Source organism: Oratosquilla oratoria, chromosome 11 (assembly GCF_046742065.1).
Source record: "Oratosquilla oratoria isolate Oo_2021 chromosome 11, ASM4674206v1, whole genome shotgun sequence".
NCBI classification, from domain to species: domain Eukaryota; kingdom Metazoa; phylum Arthropoda; class Malacostraca; order Stomatopoda; family Squillidae; genus Oratosquilla; species Oratosquilla oratoria.
In genome coordinates, this window is record NC_134787.1 from 35,638,882 (window position 1) to 35,658,881 (window position 20,000).

General features: G+C 42.0%; 1 protein-coding gene across 3 annotated transcripts in view; it reads right to left on the reverse strand.

Annotated features, from left to right (window-relative positions):
- LOC143029738 (integrin alpha-PS3-like) overlaps positions 1 to 20,000 on the reverse strand; it is a 40,144-nt gene that overhangs the window by 19,901 nt on the left and 243 nt on the right. For 2 of the 3 annotated variants that reach the window (XM_076192620.1, XM_076192621.1), the window contains exons 2-4: positions 2,047 to 2,376; positions 1,472 to 1,611; positions 554 to 663 (exon numbers count right to left, since the gene is read on the reverse strand). In XM_076192620.1, coding sequence (XP_076048735.1) covers positions 554 to 663; positions 1,472 to 1,611; positions 2,047 to 2,261 — 465 coding nt within the window. In that variant the 5' untranslated portion in view covers positions 2,262 to 2,376. Of the gene's footprint in view, positions 1 to 553; positions 664 to 1,471; positions 1,612 to 2,046; positions 2,377 to 6,021; positions 6,039 to 20,000 lie in introns of those variants that run through there. The other variant, XM_076192622.1, reaches the window with a different exon arrangement.

Consider the following 20,000-nt stretch of genomic DNA (forward strand, 5'->3'; position numbering starts at 1 on the left):
AAGGAAAGGGGACGAAGTGAAGGGAAAAGAAAGCAAGTGCATGGTGGAAATTGTTGAAAAATAACCTAAGTTCATATTGACTGTTGGATGGGGTCGGGGGGGAGGGTCCCCTCAGCTGATTAAAATGGTTTTAATCACAGCCAAAATTAAACAAAAGACTTGGTCACACGTGCAAGCGTAGCGCGTGCCCCTAATATTGCCGACCCCTATCTGCAACAGACTACCCTGCTGGTCACACGGCGCTACACATAACATACAGTAAACCTCCAACACTACGCTAACACCATCTGGTAGCAAAGTCTGGAGTTCGCAAAAAGATAAAAGTAATGACAGGCATAACCTATGGCCGGTGTCACACTGTCCGGCGCCGCCGTTACGGCTTGTTATTGGCTATATCAAAGTCTCCCTTTTGAGTCATTAGACTCGAAAGGTTATGGTAGTATTTCAACCAGGGGGGAAGATGGTGGTCGCTATGTAAAGTTCTGGCTAAAGCCAGGTGATTTTTCTGGCCTCACCATCCCTTCCCGTTTCCCTTCTTCCTCCTTCGACTTACCGCTGTGGCGTTGCGTCCGTCGGGCTGTATATCCATTGACCCTCCAAGCCAACCAAAGTTCTTGCGGTCATAATAGGTCATTTCCAATAAACCTTCTACTCGGTCGTTTCCTGGCAAGGGAAGAAGGAACATGAGAGTACAGAGAAACCTCTTCCAGAGGCACGTTCCGAAAATAAGACTGAGACTGTCCCAAACATGATGATATTTCCCAAATGAATTAATGAGACTGCAGAGCCCAAGCCCCTGTCCATAACTGGTGGAGCTTTTCCCTTTGAATCTAATTACTACCAGACTATTTCATTCATCTCTGTGGGTCCTTTCGGTATTGAAGAGTTCAGTGAAAGATCATATCATCTTGGGAGTTATGTGCAGGTACAGACAAACGTCAAACGCTTCTTGCTACGCGATTCAAACTTGGGACTCCCCGTGTCCGGTTCTTCACAGGCGACAGTTCAACGATTTTAACGGAAAACCCAACGTTTGAACGCGACAGATAGCGCGTTGACGCTTGCGCATAAACTGTATCCCACATTCTTTTTTGGTGGACATAAGGTCTTTCTGAAACCCCTCGTAGGCGGACCACCAATAACAGTGAATGACGACGATGTTATTTTTTCACAAGGGAAATGACATAATATTCAGTGACGCCATTTTCTCGTGACAGTGAATTCAACGAAATGTTATCCAACACTCTTGTGTTTTAACTGATCATTTATTAATTGGAGGGCAAGACACTGTATGACGTTTTTATGACGTAAATCTTCTCTGTGAGGAAGAGGATGTCAAACTTTATAACACCAGAGAAATGTGTTTGTCCTCTCATCAGGACTTGGGAGCGTCTTGGGGGGGTGGGGAGGTGAAGAAGAACCTCTCGGGTTCTCGAGGCACGACCTCGAACAGTGAGCACAATTTCCTTACCTGTGGAGTCCACAACGACCTCCTTGCAGCGTTCAAGGCGATGGTTGATGTCGCACTCGAAGACGGCTCCCGGTTCGGTGATATCCCTTGGGTCGTACTTGCCCGTCGTCGAGTTGGCCCTGGGTGCCCCGACCAGCAATCTGGAGGAGGAGAAAGAGGAAGAGGACCTGTGAATTTCGAAGTTACTGTACTGGCGTGAGCAAGGTTAGTTAGTTAGAGGGCAGGGTAGATAAGATGGGGGAGAGGGAGGGAGGGGGAATTGGGGGTTTAGTGGAAGGAAAGAATGAAATGGAAAGAAGTAAGAGTTATGATAGATGTGCTCGGTTGGTTTATAGTCAGAGTAGGGCAGGGGTTATAAAAGAGACCAGGTTTATATAGTTGACATCTTGTGAGAATAATTATAGTAATGATAATAATTGTGATGGAAGGAACAGACCTAAACTATGTTTCAGACTCTTATTTAATACCCTTTACTGCCCTAAATTTCTTTCTGGTCTGAATGGAATAGTCTGATGTTGGCTGCAATAACATTTGTAAAAACATAATTTTTTTAAATGTCTCAAAGACCAACATACCTGTAAGACCCGTCAAGTTGTCGCTGCAGCCCAACGGAGAATCCAAAATAGGAATCTCGGCCCGAAATATCTCGAGTCGGGTCTTCGAAGACTTCGACGAAATCGTCAGCGAAGTTGAAGGCGAGCGTTCCTCGAAGTAGTGCCACCAGTGGCAGGAGCGTCGCCAGCGCCGACGCCCACGCGACGCTGAAGACCTTGACCGAAGACGACCTCATCCTGAGACTTCAGTGACAACTCGAAGTCGTCACACTGGGATCGTTTGGGGTAAGGTGGGTGGATTGGTGGGTTGTCCTATTTGCAAAGTTGTCTTCCTCACTTTCTAATAACAACCTTGAAATTAAGAAGTAAATAAACCAGCGAGTTAAAAAAGTGATAAATACACATGGTGAATCACAACTAACACCACAGTCGGTGTTTGTTGTGATTTACAAATGTGTTACTACATTTCTCACCAGTGACATATGGTGAAGTTTACAAATTAAAAAGTATATTTTTCTTTTCAAAACGAACACTTGTCATTCGCATACCAAACACCATCTTTTTCATAATTCCACAAAACAAAGAAAACGAAATAGATGCAGAAAAGCTTAAGAGAGAACGGAACTAATGCAATATCAGCATATGACGCAGCAACACCAGACAATGCACTCGCATCTCGCGGTCATGCAAGTGTTGAATCACAATTGAGGCAAAAATGTAAACACACTGTCTCACAAGTCCCAAGCAATTACCAGCCCCTTACTACAGAAGAGAACTGCTCCAAGGTCACTTGGATAAACACTTTACAACTAAAAACAACTCGCATGTTGATTCTTGATTGATTTGAGTCTTTGAAATCAGTTTGGATTCTTATTCATCTTGTTGGTGTAATGGTTAGTGTCCTGCACTCTGACGCATTTCCTATGTTTAGAACTGTGATTGTATCACAGCAAAAGAGAAGAAACAAATGTAATATCTCGGTGATCAAGTAACGGATGATAACTGTCACAAAGAAGGGAAAATATATATAAATCGCTAAATGGAATATATTGCTGCAGACATTGAAAGCATATTCGGTATAAGGGCGATTAAGTTCTCCTATATGGGATCAGTAGCAGAGTTTTAGTTGGAACTTAGATGGTAGTACAGAACATATGACTTCAATGGGATTTTCTTAGTAGCAGCAGAAACATGAATTTTCTAGAAATTTCTAGTTTAGTTAACGATAGACTTAAAGCTTGGAAGAATTACTTTTTCTCCTAGTGGTAAAATCTATTATATCTTTGATCAAATTTTATGTACTTAAGGTCTAAATTCAGATATTCTGCAGCTACTGTTCTAGAAAATTTGAATGCGTCTTGAGAAGCACATCTAGAGAATGACGTAGAATTGTCTGGCGATGAACATCAGAGTACAAAGAGGAGGCTAAGTAAATAATTTATTAAGAGGGGGACAAGAATAGACGACAAAACAGAACTCTACATAACAACAGAGGTTATAAGTATTGGGGTTGGAGCAGTGACCGTTTACCAGTCGGAGAGAGTACATCAGACGAGGCCCGAGTGGACATCAGCGCAAGAGGTTTCAGGAACCCTCGAGAGGATAGACTGGCATTGTTGGCGCTGTTCATGTTCGGGGTTCTTTCAGCTGGGGGCCACATCATAGTGTTCCTCCTGTCCTTCACCTCCCGAGGAGGTTATGACCTTTGTGGTCAAAGGGGAGACCCATTGGATGTCTGCAGTCGCCTTGTTAAACGAGATGACGCAGTGCGGTCGGATACAGACCCTCAAGGAAGAGGTGGTCGAGGAGGAAGTCGAGGAGTAGGAGGGGGTGGAGATAGCTTTGGTATGACTTGAGTAGGTATTTCCATCGATCAGATGTGTGTACATCGAATCATATCTGTTTCAGTTCCAAATGAGTGTTTGTTTCTTAACTGGTGTAAACTGATGTTAAGACAGATCACTGTCGTTGTTATCTATTGAAGTGCAGTTGCATCAATGTCAAAAATTGGGAAACGAGTGTGCAGCCACCTGAAAGAAAGCGGCAAGGAAGCTTTAATAACACTACAGTTCGTTAATGTGTTCCTTAAGCGTGTGTGTGGTTCGCCATGGTCTTGGATCATATGTTAGACTCGTGATCGACAGCTATTTCCCTCCAGGAAGAGAGCTCAGAGCTCATATATGACCGATCTATGGGTAATGCTGTGACCTTACACACACACACACACACACACACATCTCCTCGCCCACGAGAGTTGGAGTAACGACCCGCAGTAGTGGCAGCTGGGAACTCTACCACTGCGCCATCGAGTCATGTGTGTGTGTGTGTGTGTGTGTGTGTGTGTGTGTGTGAGAGAGAGAGAGAGAGAGAGAGAGAGAGAGAGAGAGAGAGAGAGAGAGAGAGAGAGAGAGAGAGAGAGAGAGAGAGAGAGAGAGAGAGAGAGAGAGAGAGAGAGAGAGAGAGAGAGAGGGAGGGAGGGGGGGGAGAAGACCTATGGCAAGGACCATGAGTGATGACCAAGCTCTCAGTAAGTGATCTAAGGCAATGATAATGATTCACAATCACACACACACACACACACACACACACACACACACACACACACACACACACACACACACACACACACACACACACACACACACACACACACATACACACACACACACTAGAACAAATTGAATAAGGAAACAGTGAGTGCTAAAACTATACAAGATTTTAAGAACAAACTGGATGCGGAAGGATACAAAAGCGGACACTACGAGCATAGCTCTCTTCCCGTAAAATACAACTAGGTAAATACAACTAGGTAAACACACACACACACACACACACACACACACACACACACACACACACACACACACACACACACACACACACACACACACACGCGAAAAAAAAACAAAAAAAAAACGCCATGTCCACCACCCGTTTTCTTTCGGTGATTCACATCCTCGTGACGTCACGATTCCCGTCACCCGTGTCATGCGTGTCATCATCCCAAGTGTCTGCCCTCTGTTCTTGATGCAACTCGGGAAATACCCTGGATATGGGCCCGAGTAGCCTACCCTTACCCCTATTACCTACCCTCCTTTTCGAGACCCCATGAAGAGCTAACGGTGGTATTCTTAATATATATATATATATATATATATATATATATATATCCTTATATAAATCTTATATAGATCCTTGAAAGGGAAATATTTATATAAGGAATTCTTTTTTTCAAGAAAACCACCGTAAGAATCTTACAGTGGTATTCTTGAAAACATTCTTTCCTTATATAAATATTTCCCTTCCAAGGATTTATATAAGCTCCCGTATGGAATCTAATCATTTCTCTTCCGTTATAGATACAGATTCAAATCCCGTTTTCTAATTGTCACTTTAGTAATAACTAATTCCTTCGTTGTCTGATACTCAAATGCATGATCATAATTCTTTATAAAGTCTATTTTCATATGAAAAAAGAATATAGACGAGACTAAGAAACACGATATGCAAAGGTGCAAATCGAAGGGTAAGTCAGTACTTTTGTTCATGACTGTACTCTCGCTGTCGAGCATTGGTTTCATATTTACGAAAGTGAGGATCAAAGCCATTTCACGTTTAACTACTGTAGATTTTCGTTAACTAAACCGAGATCTGTTAAACAAGGTTAAGTTAGCGTAAACTAGGATAGTTTGGTTAAGTTAGGGATATGTTGAGTCATGTTTGCTCAGAAGTACTGATGTAAATGAATACGCATAGATAAATAATTGATGAATAAATAGATAAGAGATAGATAAGAAAATGAATGACTAGATCATTAAAAGAGTAGTTAATGATGAATAAACAAATTAATAAACATAAATTAACGAACAAACAAAGAAATACACAATAAACAGCCGAACAAATGAAATGGATACACAAACAAAAAATAAATGAAGCCACCAACAAACTAGAAGAAAAAAAAATCCACCAAAAATAAGAAAATAACAAAATAATTACCAACTGATAGGAAAAAAACGCCAATGAGTGGGCCACTTCGGGCCGAGTGGGCGAAGAGGTGATATGAGGTGACATGCGACGCGTGACGTGCGACGCGTGACGTGCGCACTACGGATATGACTTCGTAGAAAGGAGAAGGGAGTGGAGTAGGAGGAGGAGGAGGAGGAGGAGGAGGTGGTGGTGGTGGTTGAGAATTTGGGGTCCAGGCAGGCGGACCCACCGGAAATGTGGCTGAGAATGGGTCTTCAATGGTGGACGAAATCCTTCTTTGGCTTCTAGTGTGCCAGAAACAAACACACACACACACACACACACACACACACACACACGTACTGTATATATATATATATATATATATATATATATATATATATATATATATATATATGTGTGTGTGTGTGTGTGTGTGTGTGTGTGTGTGTGTGTGTGTGTGTGTGTGTGTGTGTGTGTGTGTGTGTGTGTGTGTGTGTGTGTGTGTGTGTGTGTGATTCACCATGGTCTTGGATCACGTGTTGGATTCGTGCTCGACAGTTATTAACCTCCCGGATAGCTCAGAGCTCGTATGACCGATCTATGAGTAATACTGTGACCTTGCACGTACACGCACACACAGCTGCCCGCCCACGAGAGTTGGAGTAACACCCCGCAGCGCAGCGATACTGAAATTATTTCAGCCCTGGGCGGGAGTTGAACCCGTACTGCCGTGGTGGCAGGAGAGGACTCTAACAACAACGCCACGGGGTGTGTGTGTGTGTGTGTGTGTGTGTGTGTGTGTGTGTGTGTGTGTGTGTGTGTGTGTGTGTGTGTGTGTGTGTGTGTGTGTGTGTGTGTGTGTGTGTGTGTGTGTGTATGTGTGTGTGTGTGTGCACGCGCGTATGTATGTGCCCGTATATGTATGTAAAAACTCATTAACCCCTTTCAGTCCCACAGTTTTCCCTGAGCTGAGTAAACTCGTGCCCGGCGCCAGCTAGAAGAAAAAGGAAAGCTGCAAGGCGTGGGTGTGGACACGGGTGTGTATGCACGTCGTCAGTGAGTGGTCATTTCCGAATCAATCGACTCGGGGGGTTTGAAATAAACTGCTGAAAATATTGACCTCTTTCAGTCTGGTAAGTGTTGTGCCTTCAAATCTTTATTCTGGCAAACGGTGGACAGTTCTTTGTAGCCTTAAGCCAGAGGTGAATGACCGAAACGCCTTATATATTCTATTCTGGCCTACGACAGGGGATTTCAACAATGCAGGAGTGGAGATGAAAGAGAGCCCTTGATGTAGATATATGTTGGTAGAGTAGAAACTGATTTATATAAAAAATTAAAACTATTCTAAGATTCTAGTTAATCCAATCCATAAAATCCACATCATCTACCAACCTAAGAGCCATGGCAGAGAGCTGGGTGCCACTGAGTTAAATATAATCGCCTGGCGCCAATAAATAGGAGCAATGTGCCATCCGGAACGGAAGGTCTTACCGTGCCACACACACCACTGTCAAATGAGATGGACCCCTGGAGAGGCTAGCCTTTGTTTCCCATCTAGCTCGACCTACGCTTTCGGATTTCCTGTGTGTGTGTGTGTGTGTGTGTATTCACTTGGTCTTTGGATCACGTGTTGGACTCGTGATCGACAGCTATTTCCCTCCTGGAAGAGAGCTCAGAGCTCGTAGGTCCGATCTATGGGTAATGCTATGACCTTGCACACACACACACCCCCAACTCCCCGCCCACGAGAGTTGGAGTAACACCCCTCAGCGCTGCGATACTGATATTATTTCAGCCCCGGGCGAGGGTCGAACCCGGACCTCCGTAGTGGCAGACTCGTGATCGACAGCTATTACCCTCCCGGATGAGAACTCAGAGCTCATATATGACCGATGTATGGGTAATGTTGTGAACTTACACGCGCACGCACACCCAACTCCCCGCCCACGAGAGTTGGAGTTACGATTCGCAGCGCAGCGATACTGGAATTATTTAAACCCTGGGCGGGATTCGAACTCGGACCGCCGTAGCAGCGGTTGCGAACTTTACCATTGCGCGTGTGTATATGTGTGTGTGTTTGTGTGTGACCATCCAAAAACTACGGCCACACGTGGTCAGATGGCGGCCCTGAACCATCTTCTTTGCCTGTGGATCCATCCGTGCCAATAATGACGCCAAAAAGAATAGAAATATATATGAAAAGATAAGACTAAGAAAAATAAGGATAACAAGTAGAGGAGTAGAAGAGCAATAACATAAAAACAATAGGAACAAATTTAGTAATGATTAATTATAATAATGGTAATGGTAATGGTGGTGGTGGTGGTGGTGGTGACAGTGACAGTGACGACGATAATGACGACGATAATGACGATAATGACGACGATAATGACGATAATGACGACGATAATGACGACGATAATGACGACGATAATGACGACGATAATGACGACGATAATGACGACGATGATAATGATGATAATGATGATGATGATAATAATAATAATAATAATAATAATAATAATAATAATAATAATAATAATAATAATAATAATAATAATAATAATAATAATAATAAATGATAATAATAATAATAAACAAAGAAGAAATTGGAGAAGTCAAACAGATTGAAAGACTTAAGACTACAAAATCCCCGGGTCCAGACGATTTTTTCCGAAAGTGCTTAAAGGGTGTAAATTTGAAATCTGCGACCAGTTAACAGAAATATCTAATTAGTCGGTAGACACTGGTTTTAAGCCCATTGCTTGGGGGCAGGCAAATGTTGTTCCTGTTTTCAAAAAGGGAGATAAATCGTCTATATGCAGCTACAGGCTAATCAGTTTGATATCAGTTGTAGGTAAAATGCTTGATTCAATAATTATTAATAGAATCAGAGATCACATCGAGAGACATAATTTGATTCGTGACTCACAGCATAATTTCTCCAAGGGTAAGGCGTCAGATAACAAAGATAGTTACGATGTTATTTAGTTTAGTTTAGCAAAGCGTTCGACAAGGTGCCCCATATGAAACTACTAAATAAAGTCAAAGCCCATGGCATAAGAGAAAACGTGTTTGCATGGATTAGAGCTTGAGCTTGGATCAGTGACAGAAAACAGCGAGTCACCATAAATGGTGTAAAATCCAAATGTGGGAGTGTTTCTAGTGGAGTTCCCCAGGGTTCAGTTTTGGGTCCTTTATTGTTCATTATGTATATAAACGACTTGGACAATGGGATTGATAGTGATGTTAGTAAGTTTGCAGACGACACTAAAATAGGACGCTTAATTAGGTCAAGAGAAGACGCCGAGATTTTGCAGGAAGATCTTCAATATCTCAAAGTGCATCCTGTTAAACGTAGGGCTACACAACCATGAAAGCAAATATAGCTTAGGTAACACGTTTTTACATTCTGCAGGATGATCTTAACAAATTGTTCACATGGTCGGTGAAATGGCAAATGAACTGCAATATCTCAAATTGCAACGTATTGAAGGTAGGGCTACACAATCTCGAAAACAGACATAGCTTAGATAACACGTTTTTAGAGAAAACTGAGTACAAGAGAGACTTTGGGAGTTCTAGTGAGTCCTGACCTTATATCCAGGAAACAGTGCATTAGCGCCAGGAGAAAGGTAACAGAGCATTAGGTTTCATTGCTAGGACGGTTACGAATAGAAGTGCAGAGGTAATTATCAAACTCTGTTTGGTGTTAGACCCCCATCCTTGATTATGCGGTACAGTTTTGGTCTCCGTCTTATAAAATGGAAATCAATTCTCTAGGATCAGTACAGAGGAGAATGACCAAAATGATACATGGGCTCAGAAATTTACCTTACGAGGAGAGGTTTAGGTACCTTAACCTACATTATCTGGAAAGACACAGAGTGCGGGGTGATCTAACAGAGGTGTTCAAGTAGATCAAAGGTTTAACAAGGGTTACGTAAACAAAGTCACCATATTAAATCAACAGGGCAAGACTCGCAATGGATTTCAATTGGAACAAATTTAGGTTTAAGAAGGAAATAAGCAAGAGCTTGTTTTCTAATAGGGTAGTCAACGAATGGAATAGAATTAATAACCATGTAACCAGCGCTGAGACCATTGGTTGTTTTAAGAAACGGTTAGACTTTATGGATGGGGATGACAGGTGGTAATGGACATGGAACTGCCTAGTGTAGGCCTTATGGTCTCTTGCAGTCTCCTTCATTCTTATATTCTGAAGAAGAAAGAAAAAGAAGAAGAGGAAGAGGAAGAAGAAGAAAAAGAAGAACTAAGACGAAGACGTAGAAATCAAAAAAGAAAACGAAAATGAGAGAGAAAACGAAGACGAAGTAAAAAATCAAAGAAAAAGAAAAAGAAAGAACAATAACATTAATGATAATAACAAAGAAATAAAAGGAAGAATAAGAACAAGAATAAGAACAAATAAAAGAAGGGAATGATGAGGAAGAATACAGCTGCCAAGGCTTGGAGACTCAATTATACATGACAGTTAATAACGGCCGAGAACGCCGTCGCTGCCACGGCCACAACTTCTGGCTCTTTTTGGATGTTTACGATTTGCTGCCCTCCTTCACTTTGGAGCTACAGCCGGGGCCAGAACCCTTGAAGCAAACTGTAATCTCAGGACATTCTATTCAGTATTTTATCCTTAGCCGAGCGGGTAAGAGCGTCGCTATTTGCGGCGGAGGTCGAGGTGGCGGCAGTTCGAACCCTTCACGGAGGTGAACAAAATAGCCTGGTGTCAACAAGAGAAGGGAAGGCATGACTACTTCTGTAAAGTAATTTTTTTCCACTCGATGTCCAGAAACTATCACCAAATAGACACCAACAGTACAGTTTTGTGTATTTGATTTTGCAAGTTTTTCATTTGCCTCCTTGTTCAACAATTACGCTCACTGTGAAATGAACAACGTTTGTTGTTTTTGGTCCCGTCTGTGAGGTGCTGTCCTTGTCAACCCAATGAAATAGTCCAACGTTAGCCAGAACGAAATATCCAAAGTGTGCCATATTCATCACTCACGTGCTGTCCCCTCAACTGAACAGCATCGCACGGCGTTAGCCATAATAAGATTTACATAATGGGTCATTGTCCAGCTTCCTTCCCCCGATGGGTGTACAATAATTTTACACAAAGGTGCCCATACAACATAAAAATGTGCGTGTACCTTGCATACATACATACATACATACATATACCAAAGGCTTTTTCCCCCTTACATGGGGGGGTAGCCAAAAAGAAAAAGGCACAGAAATCACTCCCACCCACTTCATTTCCCACATACTCCACTCCCCTCCACCCTACTTCCTCCCTCCTATCTTGGCACCTCCTGGATGACGAGTCTTCCCTGCATCCTGTCCACTGCCAAGGGTCAGAAGCAGTGTCACAAGACACATCATATCCACAGCAAAGCCGCTTCATAAATTCGGCGACCCCCCCCTCTCCATCCCCTCATGCAGAAAAGGAGAAGACGGGGAGAAATCCCTTCGGGCTGCGTCAATTTTTTTTTTTTTTCATATATACTTCCTCACCCACCATCCCCCACCCACTCCCCCTCATGCATCACAGCATCATCTATACACAACCCTTCTCCATTCACCCCTATCTTCTGTCCTCTCCCGTCCTTCCTCCACAGACATTCCTCTCTTTTGTAAAGCCCCTTTCACCCCATCCACCCATCTCATCCTAGGACGCCCCCTCATATTCACTCCTTCCACTTCCGCCTTCCACACTTCTTTTACTAATCTTTCTTCAACTCATTCCATGTGTCCAAACCATCCTAATACTCTTTCATCAACCCTATCTCCCAGCTCTCTTTCCACCCCTTTTCTCCTCCTCACATCCTCATTTCTCACTCTGTCCAGCCTAGTAACCCCTATCATACTTCTCAGACACCTCATCTCAAACACATTCAAATTCCCTCTCTCTTCCTCTCTCATGTTCCATGTTTCTGCCCCGTACATTGCTGTTGGCACAATCACTCCTTCATATAACCTCCTCTTAGCATCCATTCCCAGATGTCTATTTCTCATTACACTTTTTAATCCCCTAAGGCATTTACTCGCTTCTCTCAATCTACATTCTACCTCCACCCCCACTCCTCCCTTTCCTGTCACATTCGCACCCAAGTATCTAAAACTATCCACTTCCTCCAGTTTCTCACCCTTAATGCTCACTTCCAGCCTACTGTCACTCTCTCCCCTTGTACATCTCATCACCTTACTTTTGCCCACATTTATTTTCAGCTTCCTTCTTTCACACACCTTCCCTAACTCTGTCACTAACTTCCTCAATCCCTCCTCTGATCCTGCTACAAGCGCAGTGTCGTCAGCAAACAACAGCTGGCTCACCTCCCACTTTTCTTCATTTTCTTTAATCATCTCCAACCCCTGACCCACTACCCTTGCATTCACCTCTCGCACCACCCCATACATGTAAAGATTGAACAGCCAGGGTGACATAACACATACCTGACGAAGTCCCACCTTTACCTCAAACCATTCACTCTTTCCATTTCTAATCCTAACACAAGCTCTACTACACTCATAAAAACTCTAGACTGCTCTTAACAGCTTTCCTCCCATCCCATATATCTGCAGTACCTCCCACAGTGCCTTCCTGTCTACCCTGTCATAAACCTTTTCCAGATCCATAAAAACCCAAAAAACATCTTTACCTTTTCCTATAGCTTTCTCACATACCTGCCTTACCACAAAAATCTGATCTACACATCCCCTACCTGTCTTAAAAACCACACTATTCCTCACCAATTAATCCCTCTGTTCCTCTCCTAATCCTCTCAATCAAGACCCTCCCATAAGCCTTCCCAACTACACTCAACAAGCTGATCCCTCTGTAACTACTACACTTACACTTGTCCCCCTTTCCCTTGTAAAGCGGAACTATACATGCACTCCTCCAGTCCTCCGGCACTCTACCCTCTCTTAAACAAACATTAAATAACCTCACCAGCCAGTCCACCATAACTGTACCTCCTTTTTTCAGACATTCTGCATGGCATCCATCCAACCTGCACTCATTATCTTAACGGCTGCTTTCACTTCATCCTTCCCTATTTCCCCTCCACTTTACTCACTCATCACTCTCATTTTCTTAGCGCTTCCCAATGTAACTACCTTTCCCTCCCTATCCTCCTTCACATTTAGCAACTCCCTAAAATATTCTGCCCACGTTCCTCTCACTGCCTTCTCTTCCATTATCATCTCTCCATCTGCACCTTTTACCTTTTCTTCTCTACTTGATTCGCCTCCTCTTCCTCTCTTAATTTCCTTCCAAAACATATTTTTATTACTTTCAAAATTTTCTGTCATACTCTTTCCCCATTTCATATCTGCTCTCCTCTTTGCTTCCTTTATCTCATGCTTAACTTCCTTTCTCTTTACTTTGTACATCTCATACGATTCCCTCGTCCTAATTTGTAGCCAAACTGGTTAAATCTGTACTTATGAGATATCGTCCTTTTGCTTTCACTTATGAATATATATATATATATATATATATATATATATATATATATATATATACACACATATACATATGTGTATATTTAAGACACTGAAATTTTTTAGAAGCTATGCCAAGGGATTCGAACCCTGACCTGTGCGTGCATAATCACGAAGTCAAGACGCTAGCGTCTTGACTCTCTGATTATGCACGCACAGGTCAGGGTTCGAATCCCTTGGCAGAGGTTCTAAAAATGTTCACATATAAACACACACACACACACACACACACACACACACAGAAATATATGTATATATATATATATATGTATGTATATATATATATGTATGTATATGTATATATATATATATATATATATATATATATATATACATATGCCTCATATTAGTTTGTGTTGTTGGCCTGGATTATATATCCATCCAATTCAATTCATTTCATAAATCCACGCATCCATGCGGAAAGTTGCACATCCTAACATCTTTTCAGCTATCATATTTTTTCAGTTTTTACTTCGACCTCTTGTTGTTGATCGTGTGTGTGTGTGTGTGTGTGTGTGTGTGTGTGTGTGTGTGCGCGCGCGCGCAAAGCTCTCACAAGGTAGATGCACGTGTGCATGCATGCGTGTCCCAACAACACCCAGAAAGACGTTCCTAAGCATATATCTTACCCATCAAGTAACGATCAGGTGGACATGGCCACAGCTCCCTAATACCATTGTCCAGGTGAAGAATTCCACCTCCTCCACTCCCACCGCTGGTTTCTAAAAAAAAAAAAAAAAAAAAAAAAAAAATCGAAAGAGAGGCGTGACAAGACAATATAAACAAAGAAATTACGTAGCAGGTCCTATGAACACAATATATACCTGTTGACAACATTAAAGTGATCTTAATAGTATTGATATATTCAAGTTAATACAAGCTCTTCTAGAAAGACATTTAGAGAACTCGTAGTTGGTACTGAAAACGCAGAGAAACCATGGTTGGAAATAGAAAGGAGAGAGATCATTTTGGACTGCAGGTGCGTGCTTATCAACGCCCAATCGTCTTTCGTTAGTCATGATGTAGAAGTGGTAATAGTGGAAATAGTGGAAATAGTGGAAATAGTGGAAATAGTGGTAATTGTGGTAATTGTGGTAATTGTGGTAATTGTGGTAATTGTGGTAATTGTGGTAATAGTGGTAATGATGATGATAATGATGATGGTAATGATGATGATAATGATAATAATAATAATAATAATAATAATAATAATAATAATGATATTGATATTGATATTGATAATGATAATGATAATGATAATGATAATAATGATAATAATAATGGTCATGATAATAACACCGACGACAACGATGATGAAAAACTATTATGCGGTTAAGTACTTTTGGTTTCCAGGTCGGACCTAACTATTTCTGCCTCCAAGGCACGCCCCTGTGCTAAACTGAAAAAAAAAACTGAAATGATCGATTATCGCTAGTTTGGAACCAAAAGTATTAGCGATACCGATAAATCGATAACGCAGGAAAAAATACCGGATAACCGTTAACACGATATCGTTATCGCGATAATTTATCAAATCTCCATTTCATTGTTTCACACCAGAAATACAATTATTTGTTACCTATTTTAGGCACAAAGATGATGATTGAAGTAGTTGCGACCCATAGGTGAGCGCTATCGCGATAAATTTTCGCGATAATTTATCGTGATAACGCCCACCTATGTTAATAATAGAAATGATGATAATAATCGTTTAGCGGTCCTCTCAGGCCTCTGAGGGGTTTTGACTTTCCCCGTTAGATCCGTTGACCCGTGCTGCTGCTTCAAGCTGCTCTCTCACCCATGCCAAGGCTCGGGTTTGCAACAAGTAGATTCCTAAACGATTTTGCACAGTCGATTATGCAAACAAAGTCGTAACGAACAAAGACTAAGCTTTGTACAAGCACATGGGAACAATAGAAATATATCTTTGTTAAGGAAATTAAATTTAGATAATAGGGAAGGTATATTTTGAGTGATTTTCAGGTTATTAGAGAAACATAATCAAATTATGGTGAGTGAAGGGTTGTGTCACTTGTGGTTGTTTGTGCCTGTGGGAACCGCCCCCTCCTCCCTTCCCTCCACACCCCTCCCTGCCCCGCCTCTCCCTCAGGAGCTACTTGAGGCATTAAACGTGGTGGCTCACTAGGCATTTCTCGCTAGCATGCTACTTGTTTTTGCTGCTTCGTCTGAACAGAAACGACTTTGGTTACATTCCTTTGTTTTTGCGAATTTCCAAATGTCAAATTACTTTTGCGTCATATAACGATAAGCTAAATGACGAGCTAATAGAAATTAAACCTATACGAATGTTAGGCACATTGTTGAGATATACTTGCAGAAGTCTAGAATTTTATAACCAAAGTAATTTTACTAGCCTAGTGTCCTCCACCCTCATTGACATGGGGCTAGTTTAGTAGCCGCTAGTGCTGAAAGAAAGCGACTTGCAAACTAATCCTCTTCTCCCCCCCCCCCACCATGTCAGCGGGAAGTTTGTCAACTTGCTGCCCAACTATCCTAGTGTCAACACTTCCTTGCCGTTAGGTAAGTTAGCTTGCAGCAGCTAGTGGCGCCAGCGGCTAATAAACTAGCAGCCCCGTGTCAACGAGGTTTTACGGCAGAATGGCGGCCCGAAATCCGTGAGTCACTGGATCGTCTCCATCCTTCACTACAGGTGTGGGCGTTCAAGCCTTCCCCACTTTGTCGAAGCAATAAAAATCTACCATATTCTATTAGCACATTTTTGGCTACAGGTTTTTTGATAAAAGACTGTTGTACATAGAAATGTATACATACATAGTTCTTGGTCAAGTGCGTGTGTCCTCGTTAGGTAAGGTACACTCGCAAATGCGCAGGCGTGTATGATAATACGGTTTAAGATACAGCGCATGAATACACAAGGTGTATTGTACAGGGTGCCCGAAAATACCTTGAACTCTATGTTTACGTTCTTGGAGATCCATTTTGTTATTATTTTTCTTAATCTGAGCTAGGTATTCTGCAGCCATGAGAATACCTTCTCATAGCTGCAGCTATCGACTTAGAAGAAAGTATCCCAAATAACGTCGAGGAATATCAGAGTCCTGAATAATACAGACCAGTGTCTAGACATCACAATGTATGTTTTATCCAAAGAATTCGTGTTCACTATGTATACGATTGAACATAGATGTTCACGTGAACGTATAACGAACATGGTTATGATGACGTTAAATTTATCTTGCTCACGTTCAAAGCTCCCACGAGGACCAGCCGTGTAGGGCCGGGGGGGAAATAGTCTCTTTGGTTTGTCTATTTTCACAGTTCACCATTTTTTTTTTTTTTTCGTGGAGAGAAAAAAGATAATAACTTCAAAATTATACCCAAGAATAAAAAATATATTATTCATTTCCATTCTATCCAAGAGCTGATGTGTTCAAACCGTCTGACGAAAAAAAAAAAAAAAAAAAATTATAACCAAGAATAAAAAAAAGTTAATTATTTCTATTATGTCAGGGAATGGAAGTGTTCAGAGCAATTTAAATATTTATTATGCTCAAACAATGTCAAGGATTTTTTTTTTCAACCGCACGTTGACAAAGAATCCCGGATTTCTCTTCCATTCCCTTCTCTCTCTGCCGCATTCCCATTTTCTCCCTTTTCTTTCCGCTTTCTCTTCCCCATTTTCTCTCAGTTGTTCATATTTTTTTCTATTTTTCTCCCTTCCCCCTCTCTCTATCTCTCAGGAACAAGGTATATTCAAAGACTATCTACAGACTTTATGCTGGAAATTCATGATAAAAATTTCCATTAGTAATAAATGGATAAATAAATAAATAAATAAATAAATTACAGGAATAAAACAACTAAAAATAAAAAACAGAACTTGGGAATTGGGTAAACACAAGCACAAGCAAACACACCCAAACACATCTTGTGGCGCTGTGGTTAGAGTTCTCGCCTGCCACTATGGCAGTCCGGGTTCGACTCCAGCCCAGGGCTTAAATAATTTCAGTATCGCTGCGCTGCGGGGTGTTACTCCAACTCTCGTGGGCGGGGAGTTGAGTGTGTGTGTGCGTGTAAGGTCACAGTATTACCCTTAGATCGGTCATACGAGCTCTGAGCTCTCATCCGGGAGATTAATGGCTGTCGATCGCAAGTCCAACGCGTGATCCGCGACCATGTTGAATCACACAAACACACACTTGCCGTACCCTTCCACTCCCCCACCACAACCCTTCCTGCTTCCAACTCTCTCTTCAACCACCTGCTTGCAAACTCCGTGCAGAGTTGCAGTGATGCCCATGTGCTTGGAGTCCACTCCCCCACTTCCCCGCTCCCCCCCCCTCCCCACACACCGCCCAGTCCAGTTGGTAAGGCATCACCCACACTCCCCTTCAACTCCCCTAACTCCCTCCTCCGGACCCGGTGAGGTCATGAACCCGGTTCTGGGGGAGGGGGGAGGGGGGACCTGGCTAGCATTGCCAACTTAATAATAATAGGACGATTAAGAGAAACGGCAACAAAAAAGTTGGTCACTAGTTGTCATGTTCAATCTCTCTCTCTCTCTCTCTCACACACACACACACACACACACACACGCACACGTACGTCTCAGTGGCGCGGTTGATAGAGTCCCAGACTGTCAGTATGGAGGTACCGGCTGTACAGGGTTCGAATCCTGCCCAGGGCTGAAATTATTTCAGTATCGCTGCGCTTTGAGTCGTTACTCCAATTCTCGTGGGCGGGGAGATGTGTGTGTGTGTACGTGTTAGGTCATAGCATTACCCATAGATCGGTCATACGAGTTCTGAGCTCTCTTCCGGGAGGGAAATAGCTGTCGATCACGAGTCCAACACGTGATCCAAAGACCAAGGTGAATCACACACACACACACACACACACACAGTATGTGTGTTGGTCAGTTTTTGGTCACCCAATTCTTAATTTAGCCGATTTCATAATGGGCCAAATCTTGAGTTGATGCTCCGTGTGGAAGGTCATCCTTGACGGCGCCGGATTGACGGGTCGAGTGACCCTCGACAGATTATATTATTATTGAGGAAATGGTTGGTGGTGTGGTGGATGAGGAGTTGGTGGTGATCTAACATGGTCTTAAATAAGACCATAAGTCAACATACAACCACTCTGAATAGACCAACTTTTCAACATCTTCATCTCCTGCCAGTAACCGATTTAATTCAAACAAGGAAAAAAAAATTCCATATCCAATGTGGACAGGCTGGCAGCATGTAAGACACATTAGAATGAATTCCTGATGGAGTAAAATAACATAACAAGAACTTACTAAATCGAAAGAAAATATCACCCTCATATTTGACTAAAGAGAAGATTGTAAAAAAATAGATAAATCAATATATAATTGATCAATTAGACAATTCACCAACTATTCTCTAAAGACATAATATCTCATTTGACTTTTAGAAAATACGATAAAAACAGGATTATAAGCTGTAGAAGGTATTCAGAAAAACTCGTATAGAATTATTTGTGCACAAAAAAAAAAACAAGGATAGGGTGTAGACATGATATATCCTAATGTAAGTGCGTGACACAGGACTTGACCGAGATGAAATATGCCTCATGTGTTCGCAGGAGACACTCATTGTCCATTCCAACCATCCTACAAGTTGTAAACTTATTTGTTGACTGTCAACGGGCGTGCATGTTTGCACAGCAGGAACTACGCGCTCTGGGTTACAAATTACAGACACTTTCGCTATGACCCGAGCGTAAATGACCATCCAGGTCCGGAAGAGGCGCGGCGGCACCTTCGACATGACGTCATCGAACGACGACGTGACGTCACAGATATTTAGAAATTCGCGCGCGAGCGCACGGCACCGTTCCGCGAAAAGATTACGAAACTTTTCACTTTGTTTTGGGTGCTGATTCCTTTCGTCTCCTTTGCATGCAATAATAGAAACCTTTCGCAATAGGTCCATTCTCCGACTTCAGAACTACTGCACGAACCTAATGTTAGCGAACGTAACCCAGCCTAACTTAACCTAATCTAAAGTTCTTTAACACATTGTCAAATATCATCGTGGTACGTGGAATGTATGTAGAAAGACAACATCAAAACATCACAATAAATGTATAAACAAATCAATAAACACATAAATAAATAAATAGATAAATAAATAAGTTAGTAAATGCATACATGAATAATATAGCTAACTAAATAAGTAAATGCACAAATAAGCAAATGAAACATGACGTCACCCAAAGTACTTTGGGAGGGACTTGGAATACCCAAAGACGGGGAAAGGACCCTCTGGGAAAGAATTAATAATTTATTTTGTCTTGACATCCCCCGCCGGTATCCTATTTGCATTTTTCTTCAATTCAAGACCATCTAGAGTGATCAAATCCATAACCAAAGAATGTATTAACTCGAGTTAACTTGCTTCTAAACAGTGGGTCACACATACACCAAAGCGATTAAATTGTAGGCTTGACCAGGCTCTTCCACCGCG